At 37.0% G+C, this 19644-nt stretch overlaps 1 protein-coding gene and 1 pseudogene across 2 annotated transcripts in view; both read left to right on the top strand.

Annotated features, from left to right (window-relative positions):
• Positions 1–19644, top strand: part of LOC110301213 (olfactory receptor 8G17-like) — an 81493-nt gene that overhangs the window by 11058 nt on the left and 50791 nt on the right. For both annotated transcript variants that reach the window (XM_021171550.2, XM_021171549.2), the window contains 2 exons: positions 8216–8451; positions 10388–10491. In XM_021171550.2, coding sequence (XP_021027209.1) covers positions 10420–10491 — 72 coding nt within the window. In that variant the 5' untranslated portion in view covers positions 8216–8451; positions 10388–10419. The remainder of the gene's footprint in view (positions 1–8215; positions 8452–10387; positions 10492–19644) is intronic.
• Positions 10435–18284, top strand: LOC110301215 (olfactory receptor 8G18-like; annotated as a pseudogene).

Here is a 19644-nt window from a genome sequence, read left to right as displayed (position 1 = left end):
AGACACTATTGCATATGCCACCAAGATTTTGCTGACATGACCCTGATATAGCTGTATCTTGTCAGGCTTTGTGAGTGCCTCAGAAATACAAAAGTGGATGTTCACTCATCTATTGGATGGAACACAGGGCCCCCAATGGAGGAGCAAGAGAATGCACCCAAGGAGCTGAAGGGGTCTGCAACCCTATAGGTACAACAACAATATGAACTAACCAGTACCCTGAGAGCTCATGTCTCAGGCTTCATGTGTAGCAGAAAGATGGCCTAGCCGGCCATCATCATTGGGAGGAGAGACCCATGGTCTTGTGAAGATCACATGTCCCAGTACAGGAGAATGCAAGGACCAGGAAGCTGGAGTGGGTGGGTCGTGGAGCAGAGCATGGGGAGGGCATAGGAAAATTTCGGGATAGCATTTCAAATGTAAATGAAGAAAATATCTAATAAAAGATTGTTTAAAAAATTAATTTCATTGTTTAAGATTTTAGATGTTTCTGTTTTCTATGTATTTAGTTCTGATAGAACACAATTCTGTAGTCACAGTTGTGGCCCCATCATTTTCATTTTGACCATTTCTCTTTCTCCTGAGTTTCTTAAATTGGGAACAAACAAAAACAATTTTGATACTTGGAGAAACTGACTACACCACTGGGGTCTCTGTTTTGCAGCCTGAGGATCCTTAAAAATATATAGAATCTCATATCTACTTACACGTGGTGGATCAGAGTAACCATTTTCATACAACTTTTTAGTGATCTACATCTCAAAACCTTTATTAGGAGCTGATAGTTTAGACATGACATGGAATTATTTGAAAAATAACTTGACAATTGGGAATTATCACTGATAATTGCTTATATTCTCATTAGCACATCTTTACAGTAACAGGAGTCCTCAGGGAAAGTTTATTTCCTGACACACAGCATCTGAAGTAGTTAAACTCAGGATAGAACTTCAAAATTCCTCAGTTGACTAAATATTTGAAAATGAACCTGCAGAGGCACAAAATCCTGGAAGAAGATGACTGGAGATGCAAACCAGGCTCCATTGTACTGTAGCCACTGAGGACTAGGTTTGCCTTCTAAATACTAAATGTAGAATGCTGAATACTTGCTTCTCCCAATTCCAGTATTAGTACTATTGAAAGCAGCAATTAGAACTTGATATTTATAATTTCAGGAAAAGTAACATAGTATGTTTATCACACATACTCAAATGTGTTATTTAGCACTATAAGGACTGGAGCAATCACTGTCAAAAGTCAAGCAGAAATAGCTGGATATCCTTAATCATTCTTCTAATTATTTCCTTATTCTTAAAAGGACCACAAAACAGTAACAAGGCACACATGAATTACTGATGATACTGAGAAATAAGTCCAACTAGTCATCTGGTTAGTGGTGTACTTTATTTCACAAAAAATTAGAAGGTTCAGAAATTGCAACACCCTAAAGACATTGTATAAAGGGTGGATCCATTTAAAGATTTTGGAGAATCACACCCTGTCAGCAACAGTTTTAGATAGGATGTGCATGTATATAAATACTTACCAGACAATAAAAAGAACACAATATTTAGTGACAGTCATTCAGGTAGAATACACAGCATCTAAAATGTGGACAATGAATTAATATAGTTTAAGAACTTTAAGTAGCCAAATTTGTCCATCCGAGGAAGCGGGTTATATGAATGTAGAACACAGGAGGAATAAGAGAGTTAACAGATGTGGTTTTACAAATAATCTGGAAATGAATTGTTTCTATAGATCTTTGAATGTTAATTATCAATAGACTTGTGGTACAGTATAGGCATGGTCTCTAATCAGTAACTTTTTCCCTTTTAAAAATAAACAACAGTCTCTGGATGGTCCTTCTTTCTGTCTCAGCTCTGAACTTTGTCTCTGTAACTCCTATCATGGGTATTTGGTTCCCCATTCTAAGAAGGGATGAAGAATCCACACTTTGGTCTTCCTTCTTCTTGAGTTTCATGTGTTTTTCAAATTGTATCTTGGGTATTCTAAGTTTCTGGGCTAATATCCACTTATCAGTGAGTGCATATCATGTGTGTTCTCTTGTGATTGGGTTACTTTACACAGGGTTATATCTTCCAGATCCATCCATTTGCCTACGGATTTCATAATTTCATTCTTTTTAATAGCTGAGTAGTACTCCATTAGGGGTCTGCAACCCTATAGGTGGAACAACAATATGAACTACCCAGTATCCCCCATAGCTTGTGTCTCTAGTTGCATATGTAGCAGAGGAGGGCCTATTAGGCCATCAATTGGAGGACAGGCATGTTGGTCTTGCAAAGATTATATGCCCCACTACAAGGGAATGCCAGGGCCAGGAAGTGGGAGTGGGTGGGTTGGGGAGCAGGGTTGGGGGAAGGTATAGGGGACTTTTGGCATAACATTTGAAAATTAAATAAAGAAATATCTAATAAAAATAAAGTAAGCTAAAAAATACAAACAACAGGTATAAAATTCATGTATCATTTTTAGAGTGTAATGTTATGCTTTCAAACATTAAAACTTTCTTACAACATGTTACTTTCATGCTAATTATATCACGTTTCTGTATTTACCACACTCCTGTCATCTTCTGTGTTTCATCTTGCCTATGTTCTTTCCTTAGCTAGAATATTCATGGAAAATATGATAGCCTGAAACTTAACATAAAAGTTGTGTTAATGTTTCCTAACTTCCTGGAACAGTAGACTATAAGCCTGAGCATGGCCTTGGGAGAGATTGCAGCTATGAAAAATCATGAGATCTAAGAGGCCTATCGTTTAAACTATTAGGCATCATTTTGACTTCTTGGCTATGTTCAAATTTAACAGCTGCTGAGCTGAAATGCCACATCAGAGATCTTCCATAAATCACTGGGTAATAATGTATTAGGATAATATAAAGTAATATAGTATAGTTTGCTACATTCTAAGATATGTTTGACATATGCAGACTAGCAAATATAAACCTTGAAGTTATACATTTATGCAATACAAAACTATACTGCAGGAAAAAGAAAATATAGTTAATTGAAAATAGATGTGACTCAAGTTTTAATATTAAAGTAAGAAAAATATAACAAGTATTTTGGTGCAGGCATTCCTATTCTTTGTTCAATTGTTATGAGAACGATGTTCAGAAATCATTGGGTAAATGAATAACTAACAATATAATAAATAAATGAACAAACATAATATATTCATGCAGTGCTTCAAAATAATTCCTATTTTGGAGTAGTATAATATTTAATATAATATTTAATACACTTTGATAAATTTTTTTAAATGTTTAAAGCAACATATCTTTGGTCTGACTATAGTGTCCAGTATAGGTTTTATTTTTATGGAGAAAAAATATTTCAATAAATTCACAATCTGCATGAAACAATTTTAGCAATGAGAGTGTTTTTCAGTTCAGATATTAATACAGGTTGCAGAGATCAATATGTTTGTTGAGAAGTTGTTTCCTCCAGTAGTATCTATAGTAGCTTCCATCACTATAAAAGCTAGCCATAGTGCTGAAACTTAGAGACCAAGCCAAATATCTTGATATCTTTTTGTTCTGTGTTTCAAGTACAGGGTGCCTTCAGTAACAAGATCATACCACTGAGCTCTGGAGTGTAACCCAGAGTAATGAGAAGAACCTGAGGTTTTTGCATGGTTTATGCAATCTTACTGGGTAACAACACCAGAAGAGGGACCCATTTACAAAGATGTTACATGATTGCAAGGGACCAATGTCATCCAGACAAAAAGAGACAGCTTCACATATGAATTAACAGTGATTGTGACAATATATATATAATTGCTGTGCAAGCTCAACATTTCTGAAAATTTTACTTCATGGCTATTTCAACATTTGCATGCTTTTGAATTATATCCTCTTGTCTGCCTTAATGATTTGTTCCAGTATAAATGCTAATTAGAATTTCCTTCATTGCAAAATATATGAATGACTGTTTGGTTATTTCTTACTAATGCTTTAATAATGAATGAATAAAGGTACCAGAACATTTTCACTTTTTTTTTAATTACGTATTTTCCTCAATTACATTTCCAATGCTATCCCAAAAGTCCCCCATACTCCCCCCCCACTTCCCTACCCACCCATTCCCATTCTTTTGGCCCTGGCTTTACCCTGTATTGGGGCATATAAAGTTTGCAAGTCCAATGGACCTCTCTTTCCAGTGATGGCCGACTAGGCCATCTTTCGATACATATGCAGCTAGAGACAAGAGCTCTGGGGTACTGGTTAGTTCATCATGTTGTTCCCCCTATAGGGTTGCAGATCCCTTTAGCTCCTTGGGTACTTTCTCTAGCTTCTCCATTGGGAGTCCTGTGATCCATCCAATAGCTGACTGTGAGCATCCACTTCTGTGTTTGCTAGGCCCCAGCATAGTCTCACAAGAGACAGCTATATCTGGGTCCTTTCAGCAAAATCTTGCTAGTATATGCAATGGTGTCAGCGTTTGGAAGCTGATTATGGGATGGATCCCTGGATACGGCAGTCTCTAGATGGTCCATCCTTTCATCACAGCTCCAAACTTTGTCTCTGTAACTCCTTCCATGGGTGTTTTGTTCCCAATTCTAAGAAGGGGCATAGTGTCCACACTTTGGTCTTCATTCTTCCTGAGTTTCATGCGTTTAGCAAATTGTATCTTATATCTTGGGTATCCTAAGTTTTGGGCTAATATCCACTTATCAGTGAATACATATTGTGTGAGTTCCTTTGTGATTGTGTTACCTCACTCAAGATGATGCCCTCCAGGTCCATCCATTTGGCTAGGAATTTCATAAATTCATTCTTTTTAATAGCTGAGTAGTACTCCATTGTGTAAATGTACCATAATTTCTGTATCCATTCCTCTGTTGAGGGGCATCTGGGTTCTTTCCAGCTTCTGGCTATTATAAATAAGGCTGCTATGAACATAATGGAGCATGTGTCCTTCTTACCGGTTGGGACATCTTCTGGATATATGCCCAGGAGTTCACTTTTTTATGCATAAAAGTATTCCCATTTATCCTGAAAAAAACCTGAGAAACACATGGTTTAGGTTAAGGAAAAATATATGTTCACATGTATAATATGCTGTCAAGCCAGTTTTACATATTTACAAAATTTTACTATTTACTCCACTAATGCATGCTCTGTTATGTGTCTAGATACTTCTTGTCTTCATATTACATATCTTCAATTTTACAAAAAACATTCTTATGTACTTGTATGAAGGTGTCTCATTTTTAATTAATTGATCTTGACTCACAATGAGCCTATGCTTGTATACATATTTATACTTAACCTACTGACCTTGTAAGTATTTTATTTATAGGATTTATTTTTCATAAACACTCTCAATTTACTTTAAACATTTTTGTGTTTACAGTATTACTATTGTAAATATGTAGGGCATTTCATATTAAGTCTCATAGCAGGTTTATTTAATCATTGTGGGTTTGCCTTTTCATTTTCATCCACTTATGTTGTATACTCGCCTGTGGCCTACTTGAACCGGGTATGCTAGGGAGACAGGCTGGGGCTGAAAAAGACATAGATGGTGAGAGATTGATGGAGCCAAGACATGATTCTGCTCAAGGCTCTCCGTTTACTATGAGAGTCTACTTATAAAAGGGGAAGGCCCATCCCCCACCAGTCCATTCTTGGTGTCAGGAGCCAGCCTGTAGGCGATGTGCAGAATAGGATGTTCCTCCAGAATGTATCAGGTGCTTCTCAGCAGGTAGCAGTGTCTTGGAGATAGCAGTGGCAGGTGGCAGAACAAAAGAGCCATCTAGGTCTGAAGGCTCCACCTTAGGTAATTGCTTTCTCTGTGGCAGCAAGTTACAAGTCTGGATCAGCCTACTTCAGGGCTGAGAGAGGCTACACACTTAAACTTTAAGATGCTCTATCAACTCTTTCTTCCATACACATGTTTTGATCATATTCACTCTTCTTCATCCAACTCTTCCCAGGTCCAACTCCTTCTCTTCCCATGCAGCTATGTCCTGTTGTTACCATTTTCCCACAATAGGCAATTTGTATATATCATATATTCATGGATATATGATTCCCCTCTGTCACATGGTCAACTTGTCTGGTACTCCAATTTGAGAGAAAACTGATGTGCCCTCTCTCAGCAGTTATAGAATGACAATAGCTCCTCAGGTAAGGTGAACTCTGTGTGGAACTCACCTTTCTCTCCTGACACATGATCTGGCTTTGGCTTACACTATTCCTGGGCAAGCTCTCACAACACTGTGAGTCTTGAGCATCTGCTCTGCTGTGCTGTGCCCAGATATATGTTTGCATTTTCTTTATTTGTGTTTGAGTTTCTAAGTAATCTTGAAGTTGGACTCTTCCAGAGCTGGCAATAATTTACTCAATGTTGTCTACAAGTACTTCTATCACAATCTGTCTACTTAACTCTCTGAACTTTCTTGATATTTATGTTGTTATCTATGCAAGATTTAAATTTTTGCATTTCAAAAACATTTCAACATTTACATTTTAATGACTAAACTCCAATTCAGTTAGAAATTTCCTTTGGATGCACAAACAATATTGATTCACAATTCAATATGATAGAGAATAGTTATAATTTCCCCCAATTAATGTATTCCTTCATTGCAACCCTTCTTAGTTCATAAAATAGAAATGGAACAGGAAGAACTGAGTTGAGACCAGTTCTCTAGTTTTACTATGTAGGAATTCCCAATTTTTCATTTGAGAGAGAGTTGATATAACTAAACAACACCAAATCATATTGCATAATTCTGAGTGAAAAGATACAAGTAATAATTATTTTTACTTTATGTGCATTAAATACTGTAAACATGGTGTTACTAGAATCAAATACTGGACACAGGAAGCTGCTAGTTTTAGCTCTTGTGACATGATACTACTAGGATTAAGTGATGGACACATGTTTACAGTGCTTAACACAACAACTCCTTGAGATATAAATCAACTTTCACATTTGGGTATATAAAGACTTTACCCATGTTAGGAGTTAGAAAAAATGGAATGATTAAAACCAATAGGTCTGGAGATATCCAAATAATAAACTGTGGATAATCATTCACTGTTTTTACAAAAAGCTTACTTCTTCACCACAGTCTTGTAATACTGCTCACTGGTATATACTCTAAGTATCAATTTTGAGATTAAATTTTCAATAATGAAAAATTTTAAAACTTGAGTTCAGTGATAGTATTTTATGCAAAGTGCAATTTTCTAACTTCTAAGTATATCTTTTTTATATTATTTTTATTAGGTATTTTCCTCATTTACATTTCCAATGCTATCCCAAAAGTCCCCCATACCCTCCCCCCCACTCCCCTACCCACCCACTCCCACTTTTTGGCCCTGGCATTCCCCTGTACTGGGGCATATAAAGTTTGCAAGTTCAATGGACCTCTCTTTCCAGTGATGGCCAACTAGGCCATCTTTTGATACATATGCAGCTAGAGTCAAGAGCTCCGGGGTACTGGTTAGTTCATAATGTTGTTCCACCTATAGGGTTGCAGATCCCTTTACCTCCTTGGGTACTTTCTCTAGCTCCTCCATTGGGGGCCCTGTGATCCATCCAATAGCTGACTGTGAGCATCCACTTCTGTGTTTGCTACTTTGCCCCTTCTTATAATTGGGAACAAAACACCCATGGAAGGAGTTACAGAGACAAAATTTGGAGCTGTGACGAAAGGATGGACCATCTAGAGACTGCCATATCTGGGGATCCATCCCGTAATCAGCTTCCAAACACTAAGTATATCTTTTAAAAAGTAAGAGATAAATTTTATTTATTTAAGATTATCCAGTTAAGGTAATTATATGTTGGGGATGAACTTGTTTGTACAGTAACTGCCTTAAGTGCTTCCTAGCACAAAGTCTTGACCTCTGTGTGAAAGTATTAGTCTAGCTGAGTACCAGTAGACACAGATCTTGAAGTCATCAGAGAACAAATACCTACAGTTTTTTTAGATAGGTGACTAATAACCCATTATGTTCTAATCTTCCTGCTGAACTGTTTACTCAGTCAATATTCTATTCCTGGGAACAGGTATATTACCCAGAGACAAAGCAACCCCACTCCAACCCCATTTCTTGCTCTTATGAGTATATAACCTGTGTGGAAAAAATAAAAATTTGTCAGCTTGATCAGCCCTTTTGACTTGCTGTCTGCTCTTTGTGTCTCTTTTTCCCCATTCTCTTCCAGGTGCTCCCCAAGTCCCTGTCGACTGTCCTGTGGGTCAGGAAAAACTGGTGCTTGAACAGGTACCCCACGGGGTCACAGAGGAGAACACAATGCTCATCATTGGAGGGTAGGTAGGCCTACCAGCTCATCTACAGAAGCTCCTGACAGCAGCTTTGGTTCGGAATGATACCATGGTACAACCAGCCTTGAGACAGTCCTGGAGAGCATAGTGAAGCACAGATCTTAGGATAATTAAGGTAAGACATGGGACAAGCATTTTCAAAGCAAGCACCTTTTGTGTCAAGGCTTAAAAGAGTCCCTCGAGATGTGAGGAACTAGGGTTAAGAAAAAGGATTTGAAGAAAGTTTTAAATTTTTGTGGGAGAGATTTGCCCATGGTTCCCCCAAGAGTGGACAAGTGATGAGAAGCGCTGACGCAAAGTTACTGGTTGTTTCAAAGATTATTATGAAGCATTTGGACCTACAAAAATAGATGTCATGGCTTTTAGCTACTGGTCTCTTATTAATGACATTCTTATAACCACTCCTGAATGCCCAGATCTCCAATGTCTGGTGTGCAAGGGTCTCTTAAAGAATCCATCTCCAGTTCTCCTTCTGCTAATCTAGCAACTCATACACCTCCTTTGTCCCCCTTAAGAGAGGAACCTTTGTCTGCTCTGCCTTCTGTGGCTGAAGGCGTCACAGATCTCCCAGCTTTACTGCCTCTTAAGGATCTTTCTTTGCCCTCACTTAGGGAGGAAATTAAAATGGCAGACCTTTATCCTTCCCTTATTAACCTTGATAACGAACTGCTGCGTGCTGATGAAGAGACTCTTGTGGAGGAGGCAGCTCATTATTATTCAGAGCTCTATTACAATCTGCCCAAAGTGGCCACAATTGTCCGCACACTGACAGGCACTGCTGCACTCCGGACTTTCTTTCTTCCACCACTCTATGTGACATTAGATGCAGTTTTTGATGCACCTGCCATGTCCAGTAACCGCCATCAGTTAACTGGTGATGTAGCATTCCTACACCGTATGGTAGAGACCTGAAAGGACCATGTACAATTGTCCAGAGGTCTCCAGTCATTGGAGGCCAAATTGTACTATCTAACACCTTCCCCCCAGCAACAGCGGCCTCAGGTCTCTGTTAAAACAAAAAAGATCAGAAAAAGGAGGTCTTAGCGTTTCCCCTCTCCCTAAGGAGTGTAACCACAGTAAGTCGAACGTCCCCAACCCCATCAGAGTCAGAGACCTCTTGTCAAGAGCCAGGGAGATGCTGGTCCTCATGGGCATTACTGACCACCCTGTGCCCCCGTTGCCACAGGGCCCAACTTTGGGCCAATGAGTGTAAATCCAAAACAGACAACCTGGGACCTCTCTTAATGACATGACATTCAGGAAACTTCATGAGGGGGCAGCCTTTAGCCCCCACCTCTTCCAGGACAAGCCCCAGGATGATAGGGTTTGTCCACTAGCAGATTTATCATCTCTTGCCCAGTCCATTGCCCAACTCTGGAGAGCTACTAAAAACAGCCCAGGATTGGACCTCTGTGTCACCTCCAGTACAACACTGACCCCTGAGGAGGGCATTCAAGCTGTGCCTACAGGTATACATGGCCCCCTACTCACAAATACCTTTGGCACAGTTCTAGGAAGAGCTTCACTTTCATTAAAGGGACTCCAGATCACACCTGTGGTTATAGATACCAACCATCAGGGAGAAATTCAGATTCTTGCATGTACCACAGGTGGTCCTGTGTTTATATCAACAACAGGCCATTGCCCAATTGTTGCTTTTTCCCAGTGTCTCTACCACAAATCCTTAACATGAAGACACCAGGGTCCCAGGTGAGAAGGGAATAGCAGAGGTCTTTTGGTCACAAAAGATTACTTCCTCTCGCCCCATGCTTACCTTGAGTTTAAATGGAATAACATTTCAAGGACTTTTTAGACTCAGGAGTTGATGCCACTGTCATTTCTGACAGGTTTTGGCCAGATATCTGGCCAATGACCATTTCAGCCTCCCATTTACAGGCAATTGGGCATTCCAAAAACCCTCAAGTCAGTGCTCAGACACTTACGTGGACAGATCAAGAAGGAAATTCAGGCACCATAGTCCCCTATATGATTCACGATTTACCAGTAAATCTCAGGGGGAGAGATATTCTCTCACAAATGAATGTTTTTAGGTGCAGCCCCCCGTGAAGCAATAACAAAACAAATGCTGGACCAGGGATTCCTGCCAAGACAAATATTAGGAAAACAAGCACAAGACATAAAAGAACGTTTGAAGGTAATGTGGAAATCTAACAGCTGAGGCTTGGGATTTCAGTCTCAGTCTTCAGCCTCAGCCTTTTTCCTAAAGGCCAAAGTCATGCCTGCTCTCCTGTTCCTACCCACAGGACAGTCAAACAGGGTCTGAGGAACCACCTGTGGAGAGAGTGAGGGACAAGAAACACAAAGAACAGACAGCAAGTCTAATTGATCAAGCTGACAAATTTATTTTTCTCAGGCAGGTTTTATACCCATAGAAGTAGGATATGGGGATGTGGATGACACAAATTCACTTTGTATCTGGAGGAATACACCTGTTCCCAAGAGCAGGATATTGGCTAGGTAAAAAGCTCAGCAGGAGGAACAGAACACATTCGGTTGCTAAGTACCTGTTCTCAAGATCTACAACTATTTGTTCTTAACTAGGAGTAGTACCTTCCTACAGTAGCCTCAAGTTTTCTCATAGAAATCTCAACTAAGCCAGTTGATATTAATCTTATACTAATGCCAAGACTTTGTAAATAAGCACATATGGCTGACAAGGCAGGTAACATTCAAACAGGGTCACTCCCAACATCTCCCCCTTTTTTTTACTATAGAAAGACAGTGGTGATTTTATTCTTTGCTAAGGTGGGTGTAGAGGCCTGACCTCCAGTGACTAAAGAGGACCTTGTAATGGCTCTGGTAGTCCTGGTGTTGTCCAGTGAGGCATGGGGGCCATACTCATCCTAAAGGCTTTTTCCTTGAGAGGGGATAGTTTTTGGATATCAACCCCTATGCAGTCAGGCTTGTCCTGCAGGGAACCCAGAAAAATATTTTTAGTCTTTGCTTTATATTCCTTGCAGTGCTTTGACTCACAGCCCAAGCAAGTACTTAGATTGCCGATCAGAGAGGATTCTAGGTGCCCCTTCTCTACCTGGTCCTGGGGCAGGAGTCCCCTTTCTTAGGTTGGGTGGAAAGGACCTTTTGGAACACCCTAGAGGGAATAAAAACCTTGTCTCAAGTCTCTTGGTCCTCCACAGCTAACTTATGATAATACACATTGATAGGTTTTGCTGCCAAATCATCTATCTGAGGTTTCACAAAATTGGTAAATCTATTAAGGGCACAGGGACCAAAAGAAATAAGCAAAACAATCCAACTAACAGTCCCCAAATGGAAGGAATTGGGGTTGACAAACACGGAAAGGTTGAAAACCAATTTTCCTTAACAAATTATTATAACTGTTTTGATGTTTTATTTTTATTTTAATATGTAATCAGTTCAAATTACTTTTGTCTTCTATGGAAGGCATGCTAGCCAGAAGACATACTCCATACCACGAGAAATAGGTTATGTCTCCGTGAAGTCAAAAAGGAAAAAAATCTCTCATAGTATTAGACTGTATAAAACACTCTAAATATGTAATTCCTGTTATGATGACTGTAATTAAAGAAAATGGTCTCAATTACAAGATTATACCTTTTCTTAGATATTACTTAGATATTACAGTCTATTAAACTGGCTTTGGTTAGGGACATAATTTGAAACAACAATGATTAATTTATACTCCACTAACAGCTTTGGTTAGGGTCATAATTTGAAAAAAAATATTAAGTATAATATGGTTTTATTTTTTCGTTTACTCTTAAAATCATTAAGTGATTTCACAGCAAAAGGAATTTTCAGAGAATCTTATTAAATCTATAGACACTGAAACAATTGGAGAGCAAAATATTTTTATAAATGATAAAAATGTAAAAATAATTACCATCATATATTTGAATTTTAAAGAGTTGATGGCACTAAAATATTTATGGTTTTGAATTTACCCCAATGTTTTATTAATATGCAACACTACTGTGAATATTGATACATTTATATATGTATCATAATCCCATCAGGGTGTAATAACAAACAATTTAATTACAAGTTTTATTTCTGCTTCCTAGTTTTATTTTTGTCTCTACAGCAGAGCGGAATTCATTTTACCTTATACTGCTGTGGTGACCTAAGATCATTGTCATTTCCTTTGAAATTCAGCAATAGTTAGAATGAGAATGAGAGGGGAAGAAGAGAGAGAGGGAGGATGAGAAAGAGAGAGAGAGAGAGAGAGAGAGAGAGAGAGAGAGAGAGAGAGAGAGAGAGAGAGAGAGAGAGAGAGAGAGAGAATATAGGGAAAGGACAGGGAAAGAGAAGAGAAAGATGCAAGAAACTCTTTTAAGCATGGCATTAGAATGATCAATCTAATGGCTCCCAAAGGCACAACTACTCTGATATTTTCATAGTTTTTTTTTTTTTAAAGAAACTTCAGATCTCTAACATGAAAGAACTTATATTCATGAAATTTGGCATAGGGTTCTATACTAAATAAATTTTAAGAGATGAACAAACAGTTTTGAGAATATTTTACTATTTGTATAAGTTATTACTCTATATATACAATCAAGTATAACTTCCAAATATAATAATGGTAATGCCACTGGTTTAATTAACATTACAGAGTATAGAATGTGATCAAACAATATAATATTAAAAATCAGTGAGCATAAAAATACAATTGGAACAAATTATTTACAGTTATGGAGATGACCTCAAGAATAGATAGAAATTAGACTGGAGCTATCCTGTGGAGATTCTGTTCTCCCTTGCTCATTAGGCTAAGATTAAAAACAAAAACTTCAGGAATTTATGCTTTTCTTCATAAACATATTTACATATTTGCATTGGCAAATTTACTTAATGGTATAGTCATATTAAGTGTATGATGAATGGCATCATTGGGAAATACACAATCAGTACCTTCTTTATATTAATGTGTCTGTTACATCTTACTGAAAAGCTTAAAAATAATGAATACATTACTGTCTTAGAAATTAAGGCATTGACTGGGCAGACAAGATAACTCAGAGGGTAAAGTTACTTGTCACAAAATCCTGAAGACCTGAATTCCATCCTTCAACCCTACATAATGTAAGGAGAAAAGAGGCTCTCCAAAATTATCTGTCCTTCTTGCATGTCATGGCATGAACCTGTACACACATACACACACACACACAACATATATACAAACAAATACATAATAATACATGCAGAATTTTAAAAATAAATTAAATTAAAGCACCTACCAATGCTGTATATGCATAGCAAATATAGAGATACTCAAGGGGTAAAAAACTTTGTATGAGCATTTTATACATCCACAGACTGCAGATTCTATTATATGTAATCTCTTAAGATGATTTTTAAATATTAGGCTATATTGATTTTTACTGTAAATTATGAAATGTCCCAAACAGACCAAGATTGTTTCAAATAATGTATTGGTATCTTAAATGCTATCACTTTATATATTAAGTCCATTAATTGTATTGTGACAAAGTTATCCATAAGTTTGTGGGGCTTGATTTATTTATCATATAGAGTATTGTAAAATACTATTATGGTGAGTTCTCTTATTAAAATTTTCCTCAAGCTCTCTCAGGACTATTTAAAGATCTAGCTTATGAGGATTGTTTGTATTTTAATAGATCAAATACCAGAAATTTGGTGATAACTTGCTCATATTTTATGTCATCTGTATTTCAATTTTAATTTTAGAAATTTCATTGGAATATATTTTATTTATTTATTTATTTATTTATTTATTTATTTATTTATTTATTTATTTATTATTTTTGTTTTTTTGAGACAGGGTTTCTCTATGAATGGTGCTGGCTGTCCTGGATCTCACTTTGTAGACCAGGCTGGCCTCGAACACAGAAATCCACCTGCCTCTGCCTCCCAAGTGCTGGGATTAAAGGCGTGTGCCACCACCACCCAGCTGGAACATATTTTTATATAAGGTCACATAATAATAAAATACCCACATAAAAGAGTTGTTTGACACTCAAAGTCTAGAAAATTTTTATAAAGCATGTGGTGATGGACTTATACATGATACAGCAGGCTTAAAATAGAAAAACATGTAAGAGCTTAGTGAGAAACGGGGTGACTCAGGTTTGAAAAATCAAAGAAAGAAAAAGACAACCAGACTTTTTTTTTGTACAGGCACTATTGTGCTTTGCTTAATAGATATTTGAATAGCATCCCAAAAGTCATTGTACATATGGCATATCTAAACAGTATAACTAAAAAATATACAAGTTATGGTTCTAAATAGGCAGTGTCATATTGGGACAGTACAATCCTCAATATGCTTCAATATTATCTTTGTTCTTCTTAATTTTTTAATTCATTAATTAATTAGCACTCATGTTGTAATTTTCCCTCCCACCTTTCTTCCCACTCCTTCTCTACTGGCTCCTCTCCCTCAGATCCAGTCTTCCCCCTTTTCACTTTAGAAAATGCATGGATATCAACCAACCTTGGCATAAGAAATTACACTAATACTAGATGCATCTTCAATTAATGATAGACTAGTCTTCCCAGTATGGGGCAAGGGTTCTAAGAACAGACAACAGAGTCAGAGACTGCCCCCTGCCCTTGTTCTTAGAAGTACTACAGAAAAACCAAGCTATACAACAGAAACAGAGGGCCTAGGTCAGTTCCAAGTATGCTCCCCAATGGTGGTTAAATCTCTGTGGGCCCTTATGGAGCCAAGTTAATGGATTCTGTAGTGTTTTTGTTTGTTTATTTGCTGTCTGTTTGTTTTTTGATATGAGTGTGTGTGTGTGTGTGTGTGTGTGTGTGTGTGTGTGTTGTTCTTGACCCATCTCCTGCCTATAATCCTTTTTCCTTTTCTTCCACCAGAGTCCCCAAACACCACCTAGTGTTTGACTGTGGATCTCTGTATCTATTTATATCAGTTCCTGGGTGAAGCATCTCTGATGCAGGTTCTGCTAGGCTTCTTCTCATGGCTTGGGTCTTAGCCTGGAACAGTCCTTGGTTGTTCGCTACCTCAATTTCCGCTTCATTTTTTACCCCAGCACACCCTGTAGGCAGGAAAAATTGTAAGGTTAAAGGAATTGCAGCTGGGCTGATGTATTAGATCCTCCATTGGAAGTCTTACCTGGTTATAGGTTCAATATTTGATTTACACTTTTTTTTCAAGAATTCAATGTAAATAAAGGCCTAATATCTCCAAACTTATGGGACACAGTGAAAAGAGTGCTAAGAAAAAAGTTCATAGAATTAAGTGCCTTCATAAAGAAATTGGAGACCTCTAGTACCAGCAACTTAAAACATACCTGAAAACTCTTGAACAAAAAGAAACAAACACATGAAGTAAAAGTAGATAGCAGTAAATATTCAAATTCAGGACTGAAATCAGTATATTAGAAAAAATAGAGAACAATACAAAGAATCAAAGAAACCAATAGAGATTATCCATTAGCCAAACTCACTCAAAGGCAAAGAGACAAGATCCAAACCAACAAAACAGAAATGAAAATTGGGACACAACAATGGATACTGAGGAGATCCATGGAATTCTTAGGTCTGCAAAAGCCTATATACCACCTAATTGAAAAACCTAAATTAAATGGAAGATTTTCTTGAGAGATACCATTTACCAAAGTTAAACCAATATCAGATAAACAATTTTGATATTCCTATAACCCTTAAGAAAATAGAAGCAGTGATTAAAAGTCTCCCAACAAAATGATTTCCTGAGCCAGATGGTTTTAGCCCATAATTCTACCAGACTTACAAAGAAGGGCTAAAACCAATCCTCCTCAAACTGTTTCATAAGATAGAAACAGAAGGATATTGCCAAACTTATTCTATGAGTTCACAGTCACCCTGATACCTCAACCAAACACAGACACAACAGAGAAAGATAATTTTAGACTATTTTTCCATATGAACACTGATGCAAAAAAATACTTAATAAAATACTTGCACACTTAATCCAAGAACCCTCAAATACATCAAACCCTATGATCAAGTGATACTTCCTAATTCACCTTATATATATGGGTAATATAAAAACTGATCTGAGTCAGTTATTTTAAATTTTAATGTGTAAAAATTGCAGATTTTTTTTCAAGACAGGGTTTCTCTGTGTAGTCCTGGCTGTCCTGGAACTCACTCCGTAGACCAGGCTGGCCTCAAATTCAGAAATCTGCCTGCCTCTGCCTCCCAAGTGATGGGATTAAAGGCATGTACCACCACGCCCAGCTCAGACGTTTTTTGTTTTTTTTTTTTTTTAATTTGAGAGAACATTAATGTAAACTAACAACCCAAAAACTCATATTGCATATTTTCTGAGTGATAAAATGCCAGTAATACTTATTTCTTTATACAGTAAGTAAACCAAAAATACATTGTAGTAGTCAAAGGTGTCATTGTAAGTGACTGGGAGTGAATATGGGCACTTTGTCTTTTTGGTCTCACCAACCATTTCTCACCCTCTCTACTCCTCTCAAGAACTCGTTCCCAGCCTACAAACTGCTTTCTAATAGCACCATATACCTGGTGCCCAATCTTAGTAGCACCATGTATCCAGTACCAAGTGCAGTGCTTATTCCAGATGTTAATTAATTTTCCCATTGAAAAATTTCAAAATTTTGTATATGTTAAGAATTAGAAAAAATTGAAATATCTGAAAGTAAGACCTCTGTGGATCTCTTGTTCATATTAGATTTTGAATAATAATTCACTGTTTTTAAGAAAAGTTTGCCTCAGCATGAAAGTTGAGCAATTTTCTACACTGATAACTACTCTAAGTCTCAACATAGAAATATTGCTTTGAACTCACAAAATTTTCAAGCCTTGATCTTAGTGATAGTATTTTATCAAATGTGTTCAAGTTTTAAGGACATTTTAAAATTAACAGTAAAGGATATATTTATGCACTAAAGGTATTCCATGGCAGAAAAAATTAGGTGGGAACATAAGGACATGGAAAAGAAGCCTTACAAGTATTTTAATCTTTCAGGATCTAAATGGAGTACAGGGCAGCAAGAAATCGTTGTGGAGTGACTGAGTTCTTCTTGCCTGGGCTCTCCAATAAACAGGAACTCCAGCTGCCCCCTATTTCTCCTCTTCATAGGATTCTATGTATTCACTATGACAGGGAACCTGGGCATAATCACATTGATTGGGCTCAATTCCCACCTGCCAACACCCATGTACTACTTCCTCAGCAGTCTGTCATTCATTGACTTCTGTCAGTCCACTGTTGTTACCCCTAAAATGCTGGTGAACTTTATGGCCGAAAAGAACATATCATCTCGTACCATGGGTGCATGACTCAGCTCTACTGCTTCCTCATTTTTGGCATTGCAGAAGGTTACACATTAGCTACAATGGCATATGACTGCTATGCTGCCATCTGTAACCCTTTGCTTTACAATGCAACCATGTCCTCTCAGATTTACGCGTCCTTGATTTCTGGTGTGTATATTTTTGCTGTGTTCTGTGCATCAGTAAATGTAGGCTTCAAGTTTAGGATTAAATTCTGCAAACTAGATGTGATCAATCATTATTTCTGTGATCTTCTTCCTCTCTTGAAGCTTGCATGCTCTGATACCTATATCAATGAAATGTTGATTCAATATTTTGGTACAACGAACATCTGTATCCCAATTCTGACTATTTTTACTTCCTACATCTTCATATTGCCAGCATCCTTTGTATTCACTCCACAGATGGCAGATCTAAAGCCTTCAGTACTTGTAGTTCCCACATCTTGGCTGTTGCTGTTTTCTTTGGATTTTTAGCATTCATGTACCTTCAGCCATCATCAGTCAGTTCCATGGACCAAGGGAAAGTGTCCTCTGTATTTTATACAATTGTTGTACCCATGCTAAACGCTTGATCTACAGCCTGAGGAATAAGGATGTCAATGTTGCCTTGAAGAAAATATTTGAAAGAAAAAGATTCATATAAGAAGAAGTAATGTGAGTAGTATTTATTAGAGAAAATTATCCAGAAATGCAATTTTCTATGCACATAGCATCTCATGTGTTTCACAAAATCAAAATATATGTAAATAGTAAAGATGACATGAATCCACATTCCCATAATGGATAGCCATTAATTAAGCATATATTTTTTCATATTATAAATATTACTATAAAATAATAAACTTCATTCTTAAATATAACAAAATTGATACTTTTCTTTTTAGTTCATTTTTAGAATTGTATATGTAAGTGCTGTAACTTTTACATTTTCCTCATCTTTGTCTAACAACTTACATGTTCCTCTCTTTCCTTTTTTTTTGTTTCCTAATATAATAGATAGATAGATAGATAGATAGATAGATAGACCTAATAATAGGAAGAGTGATTTGTTCTAAGTAATTAATAATTGGCCACAGTTAAAAATCAAGGAGTGGGATTGCCTGATGTTATATCAGCTGGTATGATTTTGGCTCATGGTTCAGAAACTCTATGGTTGAGATTTACAGTGCCACTTTCCAGTCATACATAGTAGACACTCTCTTACCACAGACTACTTTTATGTTGTCTTTTAGAATGTTGTTTCCTTCACTCCTCAAATGTTCCCCTGAGCCTTAAGTGGTAGGGTTGTATTGTAAATAGATTAATTGTGGCTTTTCATTCCACCATCATTTGTTGCCTCTATATAGACAGTTATAGAGTTGTGTAATTATCTTCATCTGCTGTACAAAGAGTTACAGTTATCTATGGGTGACACAGTATGCACTAAGTATGCAATTAGAGATTATACGAATTGGTAAATTTTCACTATTATATTTTCTTCTAGGTTCCATGACTTTACATGCAGCTAATAGTTGACTATTTTTACAGAATCTGACATGAATTTTTCTCCTATTGTTCAGGCTTTAAGTACATTTTGATAGTTATTGTTTACTATCACGATGCACCATTCACTATTATGCCTTTATGAATAGCTTGTCTTGCTGGTTATTATTGAATTGTTACTGTAGCAGTTGCAATTGAGTACAGAAATTAATTGTTTTACTTTCTTGGCAACTTGGATAGCATTGTTCCTTGGGGAGCAACTTTCTAGATCCAATCCAACTTTATTCACTGAAGTCTTGTGTTTGAATGCTGTTGTGTTCTTAGCAATAGATATTTACATTCAAATTCTGGGAAATAATCAAGTGCAGGACCAGTAGCATATAATATTTTGGAATGTGTATGAGTATTGCATTATATATGATTTAAAGTAAACATAACTTATTTCCTTTGACTTTTCAAACATCCCTATTAGCTATTATATTTTTAGCTACTTCTCTGTCTATATTTCTTTCCTTTTCAAT

This window comes from Mus caroli, unplaced genomic scaffold, assembly GCF_978045245.1.
Source record: "Mus caroli unplaced genomic scaffold, Mus_caroli_1 scaffold_11, whole genome shotgun sequence".
In the NCBI taxonomy this organism is placed as follows: Eukaryota; Metazoa; Chordata; class Mammalia; order Rodentia; family Muridae; genus Mus; species Mus caroli.
The sequence above is the reverse complement of the archived record's forward strand: the minus strand, read 5'-3'. Positions and strand labels throughout refer to the sequence as shown.